Source organism: Periplaneta americana, chromosome 8 (assembly GCF_040183065.1).
Source record: "Periplaneta americana isolate PAMFEO1 chromosome 8, P.americana_PAMFEO1_priV1, whole genome shotgun sequence".
NCBI classification, from domain to species: Eukaryota; Metazoa; Arthropoda; class Insecta; order Blattodea; family Blattidae; genus Periplaneta; species Periplaneta americana.
In genome coordinates this window covers 167,718,073-167,736,589 of record NC_091124.1, presented here as the reverse complement: position 1 = coordinate 167,736,589, position 18,517 = coordinate 167,718,073, and the positions used below count along the sequence as shown (strand labels likewise).

At 37.0% G+C, this 18,517-nt stretch overlaps 1 protein-coding gene across 1 annotated transcript in view; it reads right to left on the bottom strand.

The window, feature by feature from the left end:
* LOC138705220 (arrestin homolog) overlaps window positions 1-18,517 on the bottom strand; it is a 920,135-nt gene that overhangs the window by 146,451 nt on the left and 755,167 nt on the right. The window contains exon 6 of the mRNA XM_069834027.1: window positions 17,754-17,901. Within this exon, the coding sequence (XP_069690128.1) occupies window positions 17,754-17,901 (148 nt within the window). The remainder of the gene's footprint in view (window positions 1-17,753; window positions 17,902-18,517) is intronic.

Genomic DNA, 18,517 nt, shown 5'->3' with positions numbered 1-18,517 from the left:
TAATGATGGTGAAGGATATGGAACATGAAATGCTTTGCGGCCAGGTGTGATTTAGAGCTCAGAGTTGTGGGTGTCTTGCGGGAAGTTGTAGAACACTTGCTAATCAGAAGTTATTAGCTGCTGTGTATGTGAAGTGTGGCCTCTTGCAGACAGGATACAGACCACTCAAGGAAACCCTTCATTGTGCTTGTCGCCTGACGCCCGAGTCTATTAAGATGTGGGCGACATATCCTATCTTTTATTTTATATGGATAAATTACTTCTGAGGACGAGAAACTGCTCTAGATCAGAGAAACCGAACATTTAAAAGTATTTAAACTGTTGCGATAGAGATGGATTTTATTTTGTATCTAGAAAATCATTGTCGTTATCATGAAGTGCAAGGATTAGATCTTTCTAGCTTCATAAGGCTTAGGTTGGTTTTTACAACTCATCTCTTTAGCAGTGTTGTTTCTGTTTCCTTCTTAGTTTAGAATTTTGTATTGAAATGATACTTCATGTGGCTTGTGTTGTTGTATTATTCTACAATTAAATATAGGCCTTACTGGGCGGATGCGCTGCCGTGCATAAACTTAATTACTTCCACTCACACAATTTTTTCCTCGCCGCTGAAATTCTCTTTCAGAAACACAGTTGAATACACTCAAAATACAATTTAATCGGTTATTTGAGAAACTACACATGTCCTTAGCTATATTTTTTTTAGAAAACTTAAAAAGAAAAACCTGTCTGCAGGTCATAAATATTACATGTACGTTCTTATCTTTTTAAGGCGAATTTTTTATATGAATTGCAATATTTATAAATATTTTGAAGTAGCTTTCAATCATATTTCAGAGCGTCAGGGTGCCCTAAAGTTCGAGGACATGTGTTGTTTCTCAAATGCAAAGTGTTTGGATAAAAAATTGATTTGCAAAAATTGTAGTAGTTTATATTTGTCTTGTATGTAAGTGAATGAGAACAAAAGCTGTTTAAATACTAATTTAATACGTACCCTAATGTATTTTGTTCTCCATATTAAAAAAAGAAAAGAAAAAAATTCTAAAACATTTTAAGTGATATCTTATTGAAATCCCACACTACACCTTCTCAGATGTATCATCTATGTTACGGCTAGGCCAGAAAAAATTATCTTCATAAAATCTTCTGATTTCATCCTATTCAGAAAAATACTGTCGTGACATTATCGCTTAAAATAAGGCGGACATTTCTACTTTCTCCTACAGACGTGCAAATACATATGATTAATTTCAGAAACACAAACTCGTTGCGGCTAAAAATGGACCTACGAGGTTTCTCAAATAACCGATTCAATTTTGATTGCGCCTACGTTTACTGACGAATTATCCTCGTCAATCTTTATTTTTATAACCTCTAAAATTTGCTTTAAGATGGATGCCAAAAGCTGATTGGTAGCATAATTAATTTGTTTGGTACTTTGTTTTCGGCATCCGTCACTAGATCGCAGAAGAGAAAGTAAACAAGTTAATGTCACAGTATTTTGGCCAAACCGTATATCAGAGTATCAAGTAAACATATGCGTTCAGATAAGTTCTCCATCACGTCTATACTAAATAGTTTGTTCATTGAAAAGTGTGTAAACACTGGTTAATACAGAGTTATTATCATACGTCCCAGAAAAGAGCGGCCGCGCCCTGCGTGGTTTCCGCCGAGCGCGTAACCATTCCTCCGGGGCTTCTCCACTATAACAGTACTAACAATAAATGTTCAATAATTGAGACTTACCGTGCTCACAGTCGTTGCTGAAAATGACCCCCATTTGCCTCCACACACAACTGACATCTTTTGATAAACGAATGAACAACACTATGAAGTTCCACATCATTGATAGCTTGGATTTCTTCTCGTATATAGTCTTTTAGTTCATCTATATAATGAGGATTTTCCTATAAACCCTACTTTTTAATGTTCCCCATAAATAAAAGTCATAGGGTGTTATATCTGTGCTTCGTGGAGGCCTCAAATTATTATTGATTAGTCTGGTACCGAAAATACACCTCAATTCTCTTATTGACACGGCAGCTGTATGAGCAGCGGCGGAATCTTGTTGGAAATAAACTGACATTGTTCCACATAAAAACACTACGTTTTTTGCTTGATTTTCGATTCTTCACTGAGCCTGTTTCATTAAATATTTTAGCGAGTCGTGTAATTGTTTTGGCAGAAGGCACAGGTCTGTATGGAAACTTTATTCGAAATGTTCGTCTTGTTTTCGCACACGACCTTCTGCATTTTATGTATGTATTGTACATATACACACGTTCACACAGTGAGAATTTATTGCTAGGCATTACCTAAATGCACAATAATCACTAAACTTTATACACACTGAATGCCATATGGCTACTGGAGGTCGATTGCACGGGACAAGTGTATCGGCCATGGCTTACCAACACCATGGCCTCCTAGGTGTCCCGACTGCTCTGGATTTTGTTTGGGTATATCTGGAATGTTTTTTGTATTCCAGTCCTGTTGATAATGTCAGCGAGCTCCGGTAACGCTTAGTCAGTGTTTGGCAATTTTATTAGAGACACACCAAACATATTCGAACTTGTACGATTTGCAATGAGGAGAGTGCTGATGTCTGATTTATCATGAACGGTAATCATATTGACCACATGTTATAACGCTCTCTTCCCCCAGTGCATATCGGGTATTATATCGCAGAGCACCTGTACTGATAAGATTTCGGAAACGACTGGTTTCCGGATCTTTGTTTATTAGGACGTTTTACCTTGTTACATTTACCTTGTGCTCTACTCACTCCTGCAGTTTATACCCATGGAACCTCTAAATTGCTTTATTGTCAATAAAAATGACATGATTTTGCTGCTGTAAGTGCTAAAAATATCCGCTAAATCCCTATACTATAGTCGCGACGCTGTTATTCCCGGCGTGATTCCTCTTCTTTGCTTACGTCTTCGGAAGTGAAGGCTTTATAAAGTCTAGGTAGGTAGTATCGTTCGCTATTTTTGTTCTTTCGTTGCCGAGCTACCATATGAGGAATCTGTTTGCCACACCGTTAAACATTATCATGTCGTAGCTCCTATGATAATAAATCAAACGCACTGTAATTCAGCAAATAATTGAGCGGCAAATAACGTCCTCGTGTGCTTTCTGCGAACGCCAACGAAAGAGCCAAAATGGCAGGCGATTATATTAAGTATTTATCGAGCCTTAGGAAATGTATGACATCATCAGCGGATCACAAGACGCACACGTTTAAATGTAGCCAACCTGCAACGTGATTGGCTGCCGGAAATAAGACCGACGGGACTATAACAATACAAATTTCATAAATTTTACCCGCTAAACTAACACTGAAAACCGCCAGATCTAGCGGGAAAACAGTTGAATTGGCAACACTGGTTTTGCCCTCGGCCCTTTGTTTAAACCGAACCCCTCAAACCACAATGCAATGTATGGACCTATTAGCGATAATCTCAACAATGCACGTTCTGGGCGGTCTCACCAGCAATTAACATATTCGATTATAACAACAGCTCCTACACAGTGTCGGGTGTTTATTATAATTTAACAGTAACCATAAAATTGTGGGTATTCAGACGTGCTGCAGTGACAGGCAGACGGATTATTGTGGTGGCAGCTATCGATTCTTCTCGGTTTAGCTTGTGGTAATATTACTTAGTTGCTGTATTTTGTTTTGAGTCTTTGAAATTACATGTTGTCGCTGTCGGTCGAGCTCTGTTGCCACATTGTGCTACATAGTGATGCGAAATTCAGAGTTGTTACTACCTTAGTCTTCAAGCCGCCGTGGTGGTCTAGTAGCTCGAACGCTGAATTATAAACCTGTGAACCCGGGTTCAATCCCCGATGTATCCCCGATTTATAACTTGTGGTCCAGGTAACACGAAGGTTTTCTCTGAGGGAGCTCCGATTCCGCTGTAGATTTTATGTAATTACTAGGGCTAGGATTTTGATGACCCATAAATCATGAAAAAATGTCCTAAAACAATGCATTTATGACCTAAAAATCTTTCAAAAATGCCCTTAGAAATGCCCTAAAAATTGATCTTACAGAATTGCCTTAGTAGGAAAAGAGGTTTTATACTACATATTTAGACTAGTAATTAAATTAAATTTTACATAATTTTTTCTAAGTAGTACACTTTAATTAATTATTTTATCTGATGTAGTTTCCATGTATGACCGTTCACCTCTGCGTCGGCATGTGGACGTGAGGTCAGCAATCGGCTGGTCGGTCTTGGCCCTTCATGGGCTGTAGCACCATGGATTTACTTCACTTTTAGTTTCCGTGTAGTCTACCACAAGGCCACTCTTATCTAGAATTAGCAGGTATAGAGGAGTCTATATTGAAGGGGTGGTTGGACTGATCCATTACGCGGGGTGTACTACGTTAAAATGGCAATATTTGTGTAGAAAAACGATTAAAATATTATACAAAATAATGAGTATTAATGGACAAAATATGTAGAGAAAATATAAAAGGAAATAGACATTATTTTACATTCATAATGGGGATTTATGGCCAAAATTAAATGAAAATGCCTAAAAAATGACCAAACAAAACAAAAGATGCTCTTATGAGTTGAAACAGGCAAAAAATGCCCTAACAAATATGTCTTAAAACACTCAGTTTATCACATAACACATAAATACTAAAGCAGTCATGTTTCTGGCTTACTAGAAAAAAAATGCAATTTCATCAAAATCCTAGCCCTAGTAATTACGTAGTCTGTTCCTATGTATGTAGCTAAAAAAAAAAAACTAAAATGTCGACGAATCACACCAAAGGGATCATTATTCCGAAGTTTTAAGTTACCTACATAGAATATTTTTACATATTTTGGTGCATAAAACAGTAAATATTTTGGCATGTATTACATATTTTACAGTGTAATACATATTTTGAAAAAATACACATTATTGCCACCAATTTTCCCTCGACTTGACTCATAAGTTATACGTTTGATAATTGTTTATAAAGCTTGTCCCTCGTTTTCTAATAAATTGAAAATAACGTATTCTGTAAAAAAGTGGACATCCCTTTGCCATGACATTTTGTTTAGCCCTTAAGAAGTAACGGTAAAGTAGGAATAAATACCAATGTGAAGGGTGACTCATTGTACTGCTACCGCGGTGAAGGGTATAGTGAAAATTACCTTGTGGGTATGACCGTTTGGCACAAATATCCCCAATCATTTGCTCTGAAAGGAAACAGTAGTTCTTTCAGCTTTCTTGAAAAGCTTATTCTGACATCAGATGATACAGCTAGCCAGTCTACTGCTATGGCGCCAGTCCATCCAAGTTAGCATCTAAGTTAAAAGATTGGATTTTAATTGGTTTTACTAGTGACGGCAAAATCGTGCTTTGCAAAGTGTGTGACAAGTGCATTTGAAAACTGAGCTTAATGTCACAATAAAAAACGTGCTCAGTCGAAAAAAACAAATTCTTCTTACACAAGTGGTGCTGGAACATTCTTCGTCTTCTACCAGTGAATTTAATAAATATTTGTGCATGGCAATGGTTGCTGCAAACTTGGAATGCCAAAGTTTCGAGCATTTCTACGCAAATACTGCAACTTCAGAATTCCGGATGAATCAACACTCCGGAAATACTATTTGAACTCCAGCTACACTGAAACAATGGGAACGATTAGAACTGCACTTGGTGACTTCTAGTATGGGTTTGCCGTTGATGAGACAATCAATGATCGCAGAAAATATGGAAAAATATTTAAATATTAATTGCGCCTGCAAACAATAATTAAATTAGGTTGAATCACATGTGCACTTGTAATTTTTTATGAGTGTGCAAAAATACATCTAATGTAGCTCAGATTTTAAGGTACATATATTTTTTTATTTATTACATATCTATCTACATATTTTGCCATTTTTATCTACCTATTTTGTAGTTTTTAGCTACATATTTTTGCCATTTTTAGCTTCGTATTTCTTATTTTCATATTACATAAAATCCGGACTCTACTTGTAACACTCACATCAGATTTGTACGAGGCCTCTATGTAGTTTGTTTTATAGCCAATTGAAATTGATGAGGTCCTATGTGAACAGTGTACATATATTACTGAGAGACTACTCCCTGTATGGACGTTCAAACTTCGTTTTGAGAATATTTGAGACTTTTACGATGTAACGACTAGATTTTTGGGTATTGCATCGCGTCACACATGTAGGGAATCTCAACATTTCGGAGCTACATACTTCGTATCAGTGAAGACATTGAAACAGGGAATCTGTGGATCTGTTGGAGCTACCATCCAGTTCTTGGCAACGGATGCAACAGATACGTCTCTTTCTCTGCCTTCCCTTATGAGACAGTCCATATGTTGGGTGTGTCTACATCTGTGGCGCGGTGCAAACACCCTAACTTTTCTCAGCAAACATTAATAGTTTCCATAAGAACTGATGAAGTTAGAAATAAATTAGTCTGGAACAAATTAAAGGAAAGAATATAAATGAAGATACAGAATTAGAGTATATAGAACCCAGTGGAAGGGCTGTTGTGTAATATATGTATATTTGAGGAGTGAATTAGTGCAACATTGCCAATACAATTTAAGCATAGTATTTTAATATATTATTACGATGTACCGAAGTACATATTATATTTTCGTGCAGAAACTCTGCGTCATCATATGACGATGGATGAGTGGAACAGAGAAAAAAATCTCTCCGGCACCGGGATTTGAACCCGGGTTTTCAGCTCTACGTGCTGACACTCTATCCACTAAGCCACACCGGATTCCCATCCCGATGTCGGATTGAATCCTCTCAGTTTAAGTTCCATTTCTTGGGTTCCCTCTAGTGACCTACCCTCATGCACTGCGTCATAGATGTATGACAGTGGCACAAAGTCCACACATGTGCAGAGGTGCACTCGTTATGAGTGAGTGGCGGGATCCGACGGAATAAGCGCCGTCTTAAATCACTATGCAGAAATACTGCGTCATCATATGATGATGGATGAGTGCAACAGAGAAAAATTCTCTCCGGAACCAAGATTTGAACCCGTTTTTTCAGCTCTACGTGCTGACGCTCTATCCACTAAGCACGGAAATATCATATGTACTTCGGTACATCGTAATAATATATGATATGCGAAAAATAATCACTTAGTGATTTAAGATGACGCTTATTCCGTCGGATCCCGACCACTTAGTCACTCATAACGAGTGCACCTCTGCACATGTGTGGGCATTGTGCCACTGTCATACATCTATGACGCAGTGCATGAGTGAATCCAAGAGGTGGAATTTAAAGTGAGAGGATTCAATCCGACATCGGGATGGGAATCCGGTGTGGCTTAGTGGATAGAGCGTCACGACGTAGAGCTGAAAACCCGGGTTCAAATCCCGGTACCAGAGAGAATTTTTCTCTGTTCCACTCATCCATCATAGTATTTTAAGCTAAGCGGAAAAAAAAAAAAAAATAGAATATCTGAACGAAGATGGTCAGACCAGCTTTAAACTTTGAATTTCATAATGTGTCAAATGATTCAGATTTCGAATGTAAAACATTTACTGTATATGCAGCGGTCCGCTGACGGACACTGATTGAATGTGTTATCAATTATGTCGAGCTGGAAAGAGCCAATGACGTAATTGTCAAGTACTCGACGTTATAAATCAATCATCCAACCATCTCGAATTTGCATAATGATGACAACTGCGACGTATTATGATACATTAGGTGGCGTACTTGAGTCACAGTTATTTGTTTGATGAAGTGTCTGAGAATCGGAAGTGGCTCTTGACCGTACAAACCAACAGTTACAACGCAACGGCGATTTGAACACGGCTGCAGTGAAATTCAGGTCGCATTGTGCACTGCAAAAATAAAAAATCTGTCACTTTGCTCCACTTTTATTTGCTATCTACTGTTCCGCCCTAATGGTTTGTGATGAATTATTGGGCAAATGATTTCACAGAGGAAATTAAAAAGCGTGGAGTGCTGTGGACCTTGGATGTAGTTAATAAAAAAAACTATGAAAGCGAGTACATTGTAGATTATACATTCCAGTTTTCACATGCATAGTACAAACGTCGCAATTAATATAATTCTTTATTTTCTATTATTCTTATGGCAGTCAAAGAGTTCTGTCACAACTTCACGTGAAAACCAGCAGACAGCGGGACTCGACTTGGGATCAGTCAAAGACGTTGTAGTTATATATCTAGACACACAATTGGCGCTGGTGTCGTGTACAAATTTGAAACATCTCGCGCAGGTTCGCGCGACGCCATGTTTGGGGAGCACGAATGATTGTTTCTATCTATAAAGCATTCGGAGTTTAGAAAATACCATTGAGTATATAGGCGTTTCCTTACTGGATTTCCTCCTTCACTGTATTATAACTAAACTTATTTACGTATTTTATAACGTATAATATAAAATTACAGAGGTAAATCTAAATATTGTGACTAAGCATTGTTTTAAATACAAACGCCTTATACTGCTCATAAATAGACTTATTAGTTTATTTCTATTTCCTATGACCGAATACATGGAATATTTTTACTTATGTTATTTTATATACGTTAGAAAATACGTAAATAATTTATTTAAATTATATTACAAAGAGAGGGATGTCCGTTAAAAATGTCTGTATACCCAATGGTATTTTCCAAACACCTAACGCACTGTAATAATAATCCTCAGTGTTTTGAGAATCAGAGGCGATATGACTCGTCCACTGCAGACATTGATTGCAATTCCCTCATTCTTACATCATTCTCAATGACACAATATTGTCAAAATGTGATTTTATTCATTGCTGGCTTAGTTGTTAAATCATTAAGAAAAATATGGTGTAATAAATCTAAAGACTCAATTTATGGTACGTAGCCTACCAGCAGTAAACAAAATCTATATTATTTTTTTTAACGAAAGAATAATGGGAGTCTTGTCATACCATCATCTGAGATTATAGAAATATGCCGCTTAAGTGAAAGAGCGATTATACAGATGTTGACAGTTCAATGGCATATTACCACCCACTCTTACATCGTGTGAAAACAATGTGCTCTAGAAGTAGAACACTTGTACAATCTTTCTGCACTTACAGGAACATATTTTAGAAAATGTATCCCAGATTCCTCCCGAGAATCATATTTTAAACTTGTTAAACTGACCATAAAAGTACATAAAGATCTACTGACGTAGCTCAGTGGGCTAAGGACTGTCGGTCTGGAATCGCGCTCGATCACGGATTCGATACCCGCTGATTTCCTGGTTGGGTTTTTTCTTATATTCCCAACCGTAAGGTGAATGTCAGGTAATCTGTGGCGGATCCTTGGCCTCGTCTCGCCAAATTTCATCTCGCTATCATCAATACCATCGATGCTAAATAATCTAGTAGTTGATATAGCATCATTAAATAACAAAATAAAAGAAAGTACTACATAAAGAGCAGATGTTAGCACACAGCTTAAGGTTACCAGTACAACACGACTTTACATAAAAATGTTGTAAGACAATTTTTAACGGAGTCAATAATAATAATAATAATAATAATAATAATAATAATAATAATAATAATAATAAATCAATAGGCAAGATGTTCTGTACACTAGGCCTGAGTTCTATTACCGTATATGACTAATTGACTAATTCATGCATGTAACGTTTATTTCATACTACAACTGTGATAATAAGGTATTGCACGGTAGGCCTACTTAAATTTCAAACTAAAACATTAGATACGTGTTTCTATTTTACAGGTGTAGGTCTATAGGCCTATTATGTGATATGGAAGCGAATAAATAATAATAATTGTTCATTTCTCGTCCACATCAAAGTAACGTCTTACACAGGCAGTGTTTTGTTAATAATAGTTAATACTAATCATTTTCTTTTCATCTGAACTATTACTACAATATGCATTTGTATTTCTGTTGTCAAATAACTATACAACATCTTTTAGTTACGGTATAAGAGACACCAAACATACATATTAAACATTCAGCATTGTATAGTGCAGCCATCTGCTAGCCGGTGCTTCTCTCAAAGCATGGCGGCGGACGCAAGCTTCAATTTGTCCCTACTCTAAACTTCTGCGCAACCTTGGCTGTAGGGGCTCGGGATCAGTACTGCGATGTCTGAACTCCATCGTTCATAATCAGGCTTCGAGACTTTAGACCCCATACAATAACATTACTGTGCATATACTATAGTTTGTTGACTCGCTGCAGATAGTGAAAGGTAGAGATGTTTGAGGTAACAACGTTGCTATTTAGAGTAGCCTAGAGTGCGGTAGTATGGGGGAACACACACATGCGGGCTATTCCATATGGAATCGATCAGTAAAAAACCTCGCATTTTTTTAATACTCTAATTTCTTCCCTATTTATACAAGGTGCTGAGGACAGTGCATTTTCAAAAATATACTATCGAAAGTCAAACGGTTTTCGTACTATTGAGCGACAAATTTAGCGTATTTTATAAAAACAAGCCTCTTTCAGCGCTCAGAACTCTGGAACCATTTACTGCAGAACATTTAACGGGAGCTCATTTTTAATCTGACATTTGGTAGGTTATTATAAGAAGTAATCCTTAGTTTTATTGTATACAGAGAGACAGACAATCTGATTTTACTTACTTTTAGGCTTTTTGCCCATTTGTAAATATGTAAAAAAATATTGAGAAAAAACCTTCCATTATTAAGAGTGATTCGGCATTGTTTGCTTAGTGGCTCGGCAATAAGTTTCGAGGGTATTAAATAAATTATTTTCACATGCCTAGACTTGAACGGCGCAGAACCGCATGCTCTGGCCGAGAGCTGAAGATAAGCGAGCATTGGGCATCATTTTACTCCTGTGTTTATGAAAACTTGTGATAAAGCTAGCCCCGCCATGACTGCTAGACGACACATCACGTGTTTGTCTCCTGGCCTTGCTTGTCTCGACTACCTACAGTCAGCTGGTTAGTTCACGCGCGTACTATTTATTTTCTTTATTTGATATTTTCAATACTTTATTATCAACGGGCCATCAGTAAAAAAATGTGTGTTTATTTGTAGTATCAATGCGGAATCTAACCCTATATTTTAAAAATATTTTTTCGTGGCCAAAGGCGTCTTAATGAAGAAAACTGTAACAATTTGATACCGTAACTAAAGATGTTGTATAGTTATTTGACAACAGAAATACAAATGAAGAGTACAGGGGAAAAAGGGGGGGATGTCCACTTTTAAACAATTCTCAGGAAACCAATTTAAAATGTGAAACTCTATCATTCCGAATATAATACTGAGAATTTAACCAGCAGTTATTCTGTAACTAAGAACTTTCTTCCCCTGTTCTCAGTGTAGAATGAATTCACTTCATATGAAGTATATAAGGGAATGGAAATCTGAATTTTGCCTGAAAGTGGACATCCCCCCTTTTTCCCCTGTACTCCACACCTGTGGAGTAGCGCTTAGCGTGTCTGACCCTGAAACCAGGTGGCTCGGGTTCGAATACCGGTCGGGGAAAGTTAGGGCTACCTGGTTGAGGTTTTTTCCGGGGTTTTCTCTTAACCCAATATGAGCAAATGCTGGGTAACTATCGGTGCTGGACTCCGGATCCATTTCACAGGCATTATCACGTTAATTCAATTCAGGCGCTAAATAACCTTAGATGTTGATACGGCGTCTTAAAATAACCCACTAAAATAGAAATAATAAAGCAGAAAGAAAATTCAGGAATAAGAAATAAAGCCGCCGGCGTGTCTCAGTCGGTTAAGGCGCTTGCCTGCCGGTCTGAAGTTGCGCTCGGGAGCGGGTTCGATCCCCGCTTGGGCTGATTACCTGTTTGGGTTTTTTCCGAGGTTTTCCCCAACCGTAAGATGAATGCCAGGTAATCTATGGCGAATCCTCGGCCTCATCTCGCCAAATACCATCTCGCTATCACCAATCTCATCGATGCTAAATAACCTCTAGTTGATACAGCGTCGTTAAATAACCAACTAAAAAAATAAGAAATAGGAAGATAGAGTAAAAAGGAAATGTGAATAAATGCTGAAAATTCATTATTACTTTTCAAATTTTTGACTGTGAAAAATTTATGTTTAATTTACAACACGCGAGTAGAATGGGTAATTCAAAACCGTAATATGCTACCGCCCGTAAGGAAAAAGGCAATAGGCATACTGTGTTTAAGCGAAAATTAAACAACAGAGAGCCGGGTTAAAATCTCGATGAAACCAAGTTAATTTTTGATGAACGACGACGATAGTGTTTCGAATACATTTTGCACAAAACTTCTTTTTTCGTACTGGAATTCCATAAATTCTCAATTGACCATCAGCATTACTGTCCTGCTGTAACGTGTATCCACATCCCATGGTGCAGTACGGGCAACATATTATATGTCTGCTGAATGTTGCAAAAGTTTTGGTAGCGTTAGTCATAGGGGGTACATTCGAGATCAATAGATGGGAATCAACATACCCACCGTTGGATAAAACTGAGCAAATTCATGCGTGAACGAATGAGTGAATGGGTGCTCAAAGAAATGAGTGTGAGGAGGATGGAGTAGTCGAGGGACTGCATGAATGAATATAGCGGTGAATGGGTAAATAATTAGTGTGGGGGAGGGGGAAAATGTATTGCACAGTTTGATCGAAAATAAAGTATACCGTACTTTGGCAGCGTTGCGCATCCTGCCTGAATGCACAACAAAATTCATATGATTAATGTTAGTGTTACTACTACTACTACTACTACTACTGCTGCTGCTGCTGCTGCTGCTGCATCACAGCCCAAAGTCGAGCCTTAGCCTCCTCAATTTTCTTCCTCCAACTGTCCCTGTCCTGTGCTAATCTCCTCCAGGCAGTTGTTCCGAAATAGTCCTGAGAAACGATCGTTACTGCATCTATCCATCTATTTTTGGGTCTTCCAATTGGTCTTTTACCATGTATTTTCCCTTCTAAAATCTTCTTTGGTATTCTGTTTCCTTCCATCCGATAGACATGTCCGGCCCATTCAAGCCTCCTTAATTTGATGAAAGTAACAATATCAAAACTTCTATATAATTTATGTAGCTCGTTATTATAACGTATTCTCCACTGCATATTTTCTTGCACCGGTCCAAAAATTCTTCTGAGTATTTTGCGTTCAAATATACCTAGTTTAGCTTCTGTCTTCTTAGATAATGTCCAAGTTTCGCTTGGCTAACAGAGAATACTTCTAATAATTGTTTTGTATATTTTAAGTTTTGTTTCCTTGTGCACACAGTTAGATTTCAGTATTGCGCTTAATGCAAAATAGGCCTTATTGGCTGCAGTGATTCGACTCTGTACTTCAATTAATTCGTTATTGTTACTTGTCATTACTGTTCCAAGATATTTAAACTTCTCAGTTTCTTCAAACATGTTTATCGTCAAATTAGGAGGGTTGTATATATTCTGTTTGTTTCTTATTTGTGCCATCCGTTTGGTTTTACTTGCATTAATCTGCAACCCAATTTTAGCGGCTCCTTGTTCCAGGTCTTTATACACTTATTCTATTGCTGTCAACGACCGTCCCATAGTTTTAATGTTAGAGGAGAAAAATTCGCTCCGGCGCCGGGGATCGAACCCGGGTCCTTGGTTCTACGTACCAAGCGCTCTCACAATTGATCTACGCCGAAGTCCAAGCCACAGCACCGGATCGAACTCCCCTCCTCCAGTGTTTTTTCCCTTTGTGGCCTGACTCCGAGTTGGGCATGTATGTTGACATTTTATTAAGTCAACTGCCATTATACAAGGAGCGCACTCAGTTGAGTGACTTGGTGGCTGGGATTCCACAGTAATGTGCAGAGTAATCTGTATAGAAATATGCACTGTTGCTAGAAGGACCAATAAAATAATTATCTTTAGTGAAAATTCATATGGTTGATTTTTACTTCAACTGTTCTTAAAGAAGACCGTGAAAAGTATAAACTCAGAATGGTGCTTGGTACTCGAAGAAAAGCATTTCTCGTAGAGTATTATTTTCTCTCACACGGAATTGGTCTAGAATTTCATGAAGATAAACCATTAAAATTTACACTACTATCCTTGGCTAGTAATTTCAGGAGAACTGATCACTTTTATCTCAAGAAGTGAAAGGAGAAAAAAATCAGCAAAAAAAAAAAAAAAAAAAACCCCGCAAATATGGGTCCCATATGACTGAAAATAATGCTCCACCCCAGCCTCCATAACAAAGTCTACTAACGATTACTGAGAACCATTGCGTATCACCGTGCAATATAACCGTTCCCTTTCAGCAAGATGTCAGACTACAGCTACATACCTCATGTCATCTTCCCAGAGGTAACTACGGTGCACAGTGTTATCAACTTTTTTTGTATAGCCTATCCGTATTTTTTTTATTTCCGTCCATATTTTATAATTAGGCTTCTGCATATATTATATACTAGCCGTACCCGTGCGCTCCGCTGCACCCGTTAGAAATAAATATGAAGTAATTACATAATTAAAATAGGACGTTTGATCCAGGGAACATTCGTGTTTGATATAGGGATAAATCGTTTATTATGTTACTTAATTTAAATTGTATTTGCATAATTAAAATGCGATCATTTTGATCCAGAGACCACTCATTTGGTCATAAAAATTATTTTAGGAAATACAGGAAACGAATGTACAGAATAGCCTATCAAGTTTTCTGTGCATAAGAAGCTATTTTAATCTTACCTGTCCTCGATTCACTCAGACGTTACTGTAATAACATTATAGCATTATGTCCATCTAGAGAAACTACACTTTCCAATGGTGAATTAATAATTAATTATACAAATCGGTTAATTTAGCTTCCGATATTACTTCATACAAACACAGAAACATTATCTGTAGGCTATCTTTCATAGCTTTCGATTGTTGCTGTCCAAGGCCCCTTATAGACGAAGTCGTTTGTTTTTTAATTCATTACACGGCCTTAGATGGCAGTTACTTTAATTTTAAAACTCATTTATCTCATTAAATATCAGTCCTATCAAAATGTTTCAAGGAATAAAACTTATCGGAAATTATGTTTAAAGAAACTTTTGTTATGTAACATTTTTCACAAAAATCAATAATAAGCGAGATATTTCGATTTATATCATTCAGGCCCCCCTTATAACCCCCTTTTAGATAATGTATTTTGAATGCCATATAGCCTAAAATCTAAGTTACATCGAACTTAATTTATATTCCAATTTTCATCGAAATCCGTTCAGCCATTATCGCGTGAAAAGGTAACAAACAAACATACAGACAGACAGACATACAAACAAAAATTTCAAAAAAGCGATTTTCGGTTTCAGGGTGATTAATTATATATGTTAGGACCAATTATTTTTGGAAAATCGAAAATTACCAGAAAAATTTCGGCTACAGATTTATTATTAGTACTAGCCGTACCCGTGCGCTCCGCTGCACCCGTTAGAAATAAATATAAGGTAATTACATAATTAAAATAGGACATTTGATCCAGGGAACATTCGTGTTTGATATAAGGATAAATCGTTTATTATGTTACTTAATTTAAATTGTATTTGCGTAATTAAAATGCTATCATTTTGATCCAGAGACCACTCATTTGGTCATAAAAATTATTTTAGGAAATACAGGAAACGAATGTATAGAATAGCCTATCAAGTTTTCTGTGCATAAGAAGCTATTTTAATCTTACCTGTCCTTGATTCACTCAGAAGTTACTGTAATAACATTATAGCATTATGTCCATCCAGAGAAACTACACTTTCCAATGGTGAATTAATAATTAATTATACAAATCGGTTAATTTAGCTTCCGATATTACTTCATACAAATACAGAAACATTATCTGTAGGCTATCTTTCATAGCTTTCGATTGTTGCTGTGCAAGGCCCCTTATAGACGAAGTCATTTGTTTTTTAATTCATTACACGGCCTTAGATGGCAGTTATTTTAATTTTAAAACTCATTTATCTCATTAAATATCAGTCCTATCAAAATTTTTCAAAGAACAAAACGTATCGGAAATTATTTTTAAATAAACTTTTGTTATGTAACATTTTTCACAAAAATCAATAATAAGCGAGATATTTCGATTTATTTCATTCAGGCCCCCTTATAACCCCCCCTTTTAATTAATGTATTTTGAATGCCATATAGCCTAAAATCTAAGGTACAACGAACTTAATTTATATTCCAATTTTCATTGAAATCCGTTCAGCCATTATCGCGTGAAAAGGTAACAAACATACAGACAGACAGACAGGCATACAAACAAAAATTTCAAAAAAGCGATTGTCGGTTTCAGGGTGATTAATTATATATGTTAGGACCAATTATTTTTGGAAAATCGAAAATTACCAGAAAAATTTCGGCTACAGATTTATTATTAGTATATATATATATATATATATATATATATATATATATATATATATATATATATATGTATATATGTATTTTTAGTCTGAGATGAAGCGTCTTGGTCATCAGTGAATCCATACTGAATAGTTTCTTTTATCATAGTGAAAGAGGATCTTAACTGAATGCTAGGAGGCTATTTGTCGGCGAGAAAGATATGGGGACATTCGCTTATAGTCAAGTAGGTACTGATTTACTTGGTAAAGGAATTGTCTGAACAACTAAAATATTAATTTAGTGAAGTAATTTCATCATTAAGCTGCGGATTTATACCTATATGCCTATTTTAATCCTCAACCTGAAGACGCAAACTTTTAGGTTACATATCCATTTTAAGGCATTATGAGTATTATATGCAAATTCTATAGCGCCTATAATTGCCTATTTCACTAGTAAATGCTTATTTGCTTATAAATCCCTAAAAGTTGCGTAAATATCCGTATTATATATTATATTTGAATTTATTGACTATTCTATCGATTTTTTTAAATCTGTAATTTGTTTCTTTTTTATCCAGCAGCAAATATTATCCTGGCAAACCCAAAGCTAACATCTGATCTTGCTTTCATCAAAGCAAACTTTGAAAAGCTGCCTGCTTACATAACGAAACTGGAAGCGAGGGGTATTCCACTCCAAAGTGCTGTGCAAGTTATGAAGAAAGTAGAAACTATTCTTAAAGAAATACCAAGCAGTGTGGGAGAAACAATGAGAAATAAGTAGCCTATCTGAAAATTGTGAAAAGAAATCCTGGTTGGGAGCAAGTGTTATTGCTGATTGGAAATGACATTGACATTACTGCGTTCCCACTGGTTTGGTCCTCACCTGAGATTGGATCCCTGTAGTATTGGCCCATCACTTCATGTGAAGTGAAGAGAAGTTTCTCCCAATTTAAGAACATTCTTACAGACAACAGGCATCAGTTCTCATTACAACATTTGGAGGAATATTTAGTTATTCACCGCCATAATGGCATTACTATAGAAACTAGTGTATAATGCTAGGCTATGGTCGTGTTAGTCATTAATAATTAGAAATTGTTAGTGCCTTTTTAAATGCCTATTGTAGAATTTTGAATGCCTATTTTGCCTGCCTATTTCAACTGTCTTTAGTGCCTGAAAATCCGCAGCTTATTCATCATAATTATCTAATGGTCGGCCTCCCATACATTATTGAGTGACTCAAAGTAGATGGGCTCAAACATTCTTTTTGACGGCACTAGTATTAATATACGAGTATTTTGAAGAACTCAGTCTTATCTGCCTATGTTTTCCCTCCTATTTCCTGGAAGTACAACATATAAGACACATGAAGATTGCAGATACGAAGATTTTCGAAAGAAGACATAAGAACAGTTGAATGTCTTACCGACATAGGCTCGAACATCGTAGCTGGTGCCGATTGGGGCTCCACTGTACTCCTTGGCTGGGACCAACTGAACGCTCGGTGGTGCAAGAGGCGTAACCTCCATTGTGAAGGGGTGTGCGTTTGGCCCCAGTCTTTTGATTAATGCATCCTGTAACAAGGAAACAAGCATTTCATGATAACTTTCAGCGCTTTGCTGGCCAGTGTCTTCTGAACTATAATTACTTTTTTTTTTTTGGAATAAAAACTGAATATAAGGTGATTTACAGAGTTATATGAATACTAACGGACCATGTAGTTGGGATCTTTTGAGTAAAGAAGTTTATATTAACTGGTCGTAATTATCAATAGTTTCTACTTTTGGAAAGTACATTGCCTACAAGGACTTTAGATGCTTGGCAATGTAAAGTCCGGACGTTAGTAACGTGTCTCATGTATCTTTGAAGTTTATCTAGACGCAGGATTTACGGTAATATATATTTTTTCTTGTTAGAAGGGAGGGAGGGAGGGAACATCCCACGCACTACGACCTGAGGTCTATTGTACACCCCCTATATGGGATGGATTGCGTGCCCACCGATCCTCTACGCGCACCGACCTAACCACTCGACCCCCTTAACGACCGGTCCCTACAGCCAACAGAGTCCATGTACCACTCCTGCTTCGGCAACCCCCCAAGGCTCCCTTAATAGTCCGAGGCGGAAGTCCTCCCCCGAGAATGTCTGCCCTGGGTTCCGTTGCAGAAACTATCCATCACATGAATACAA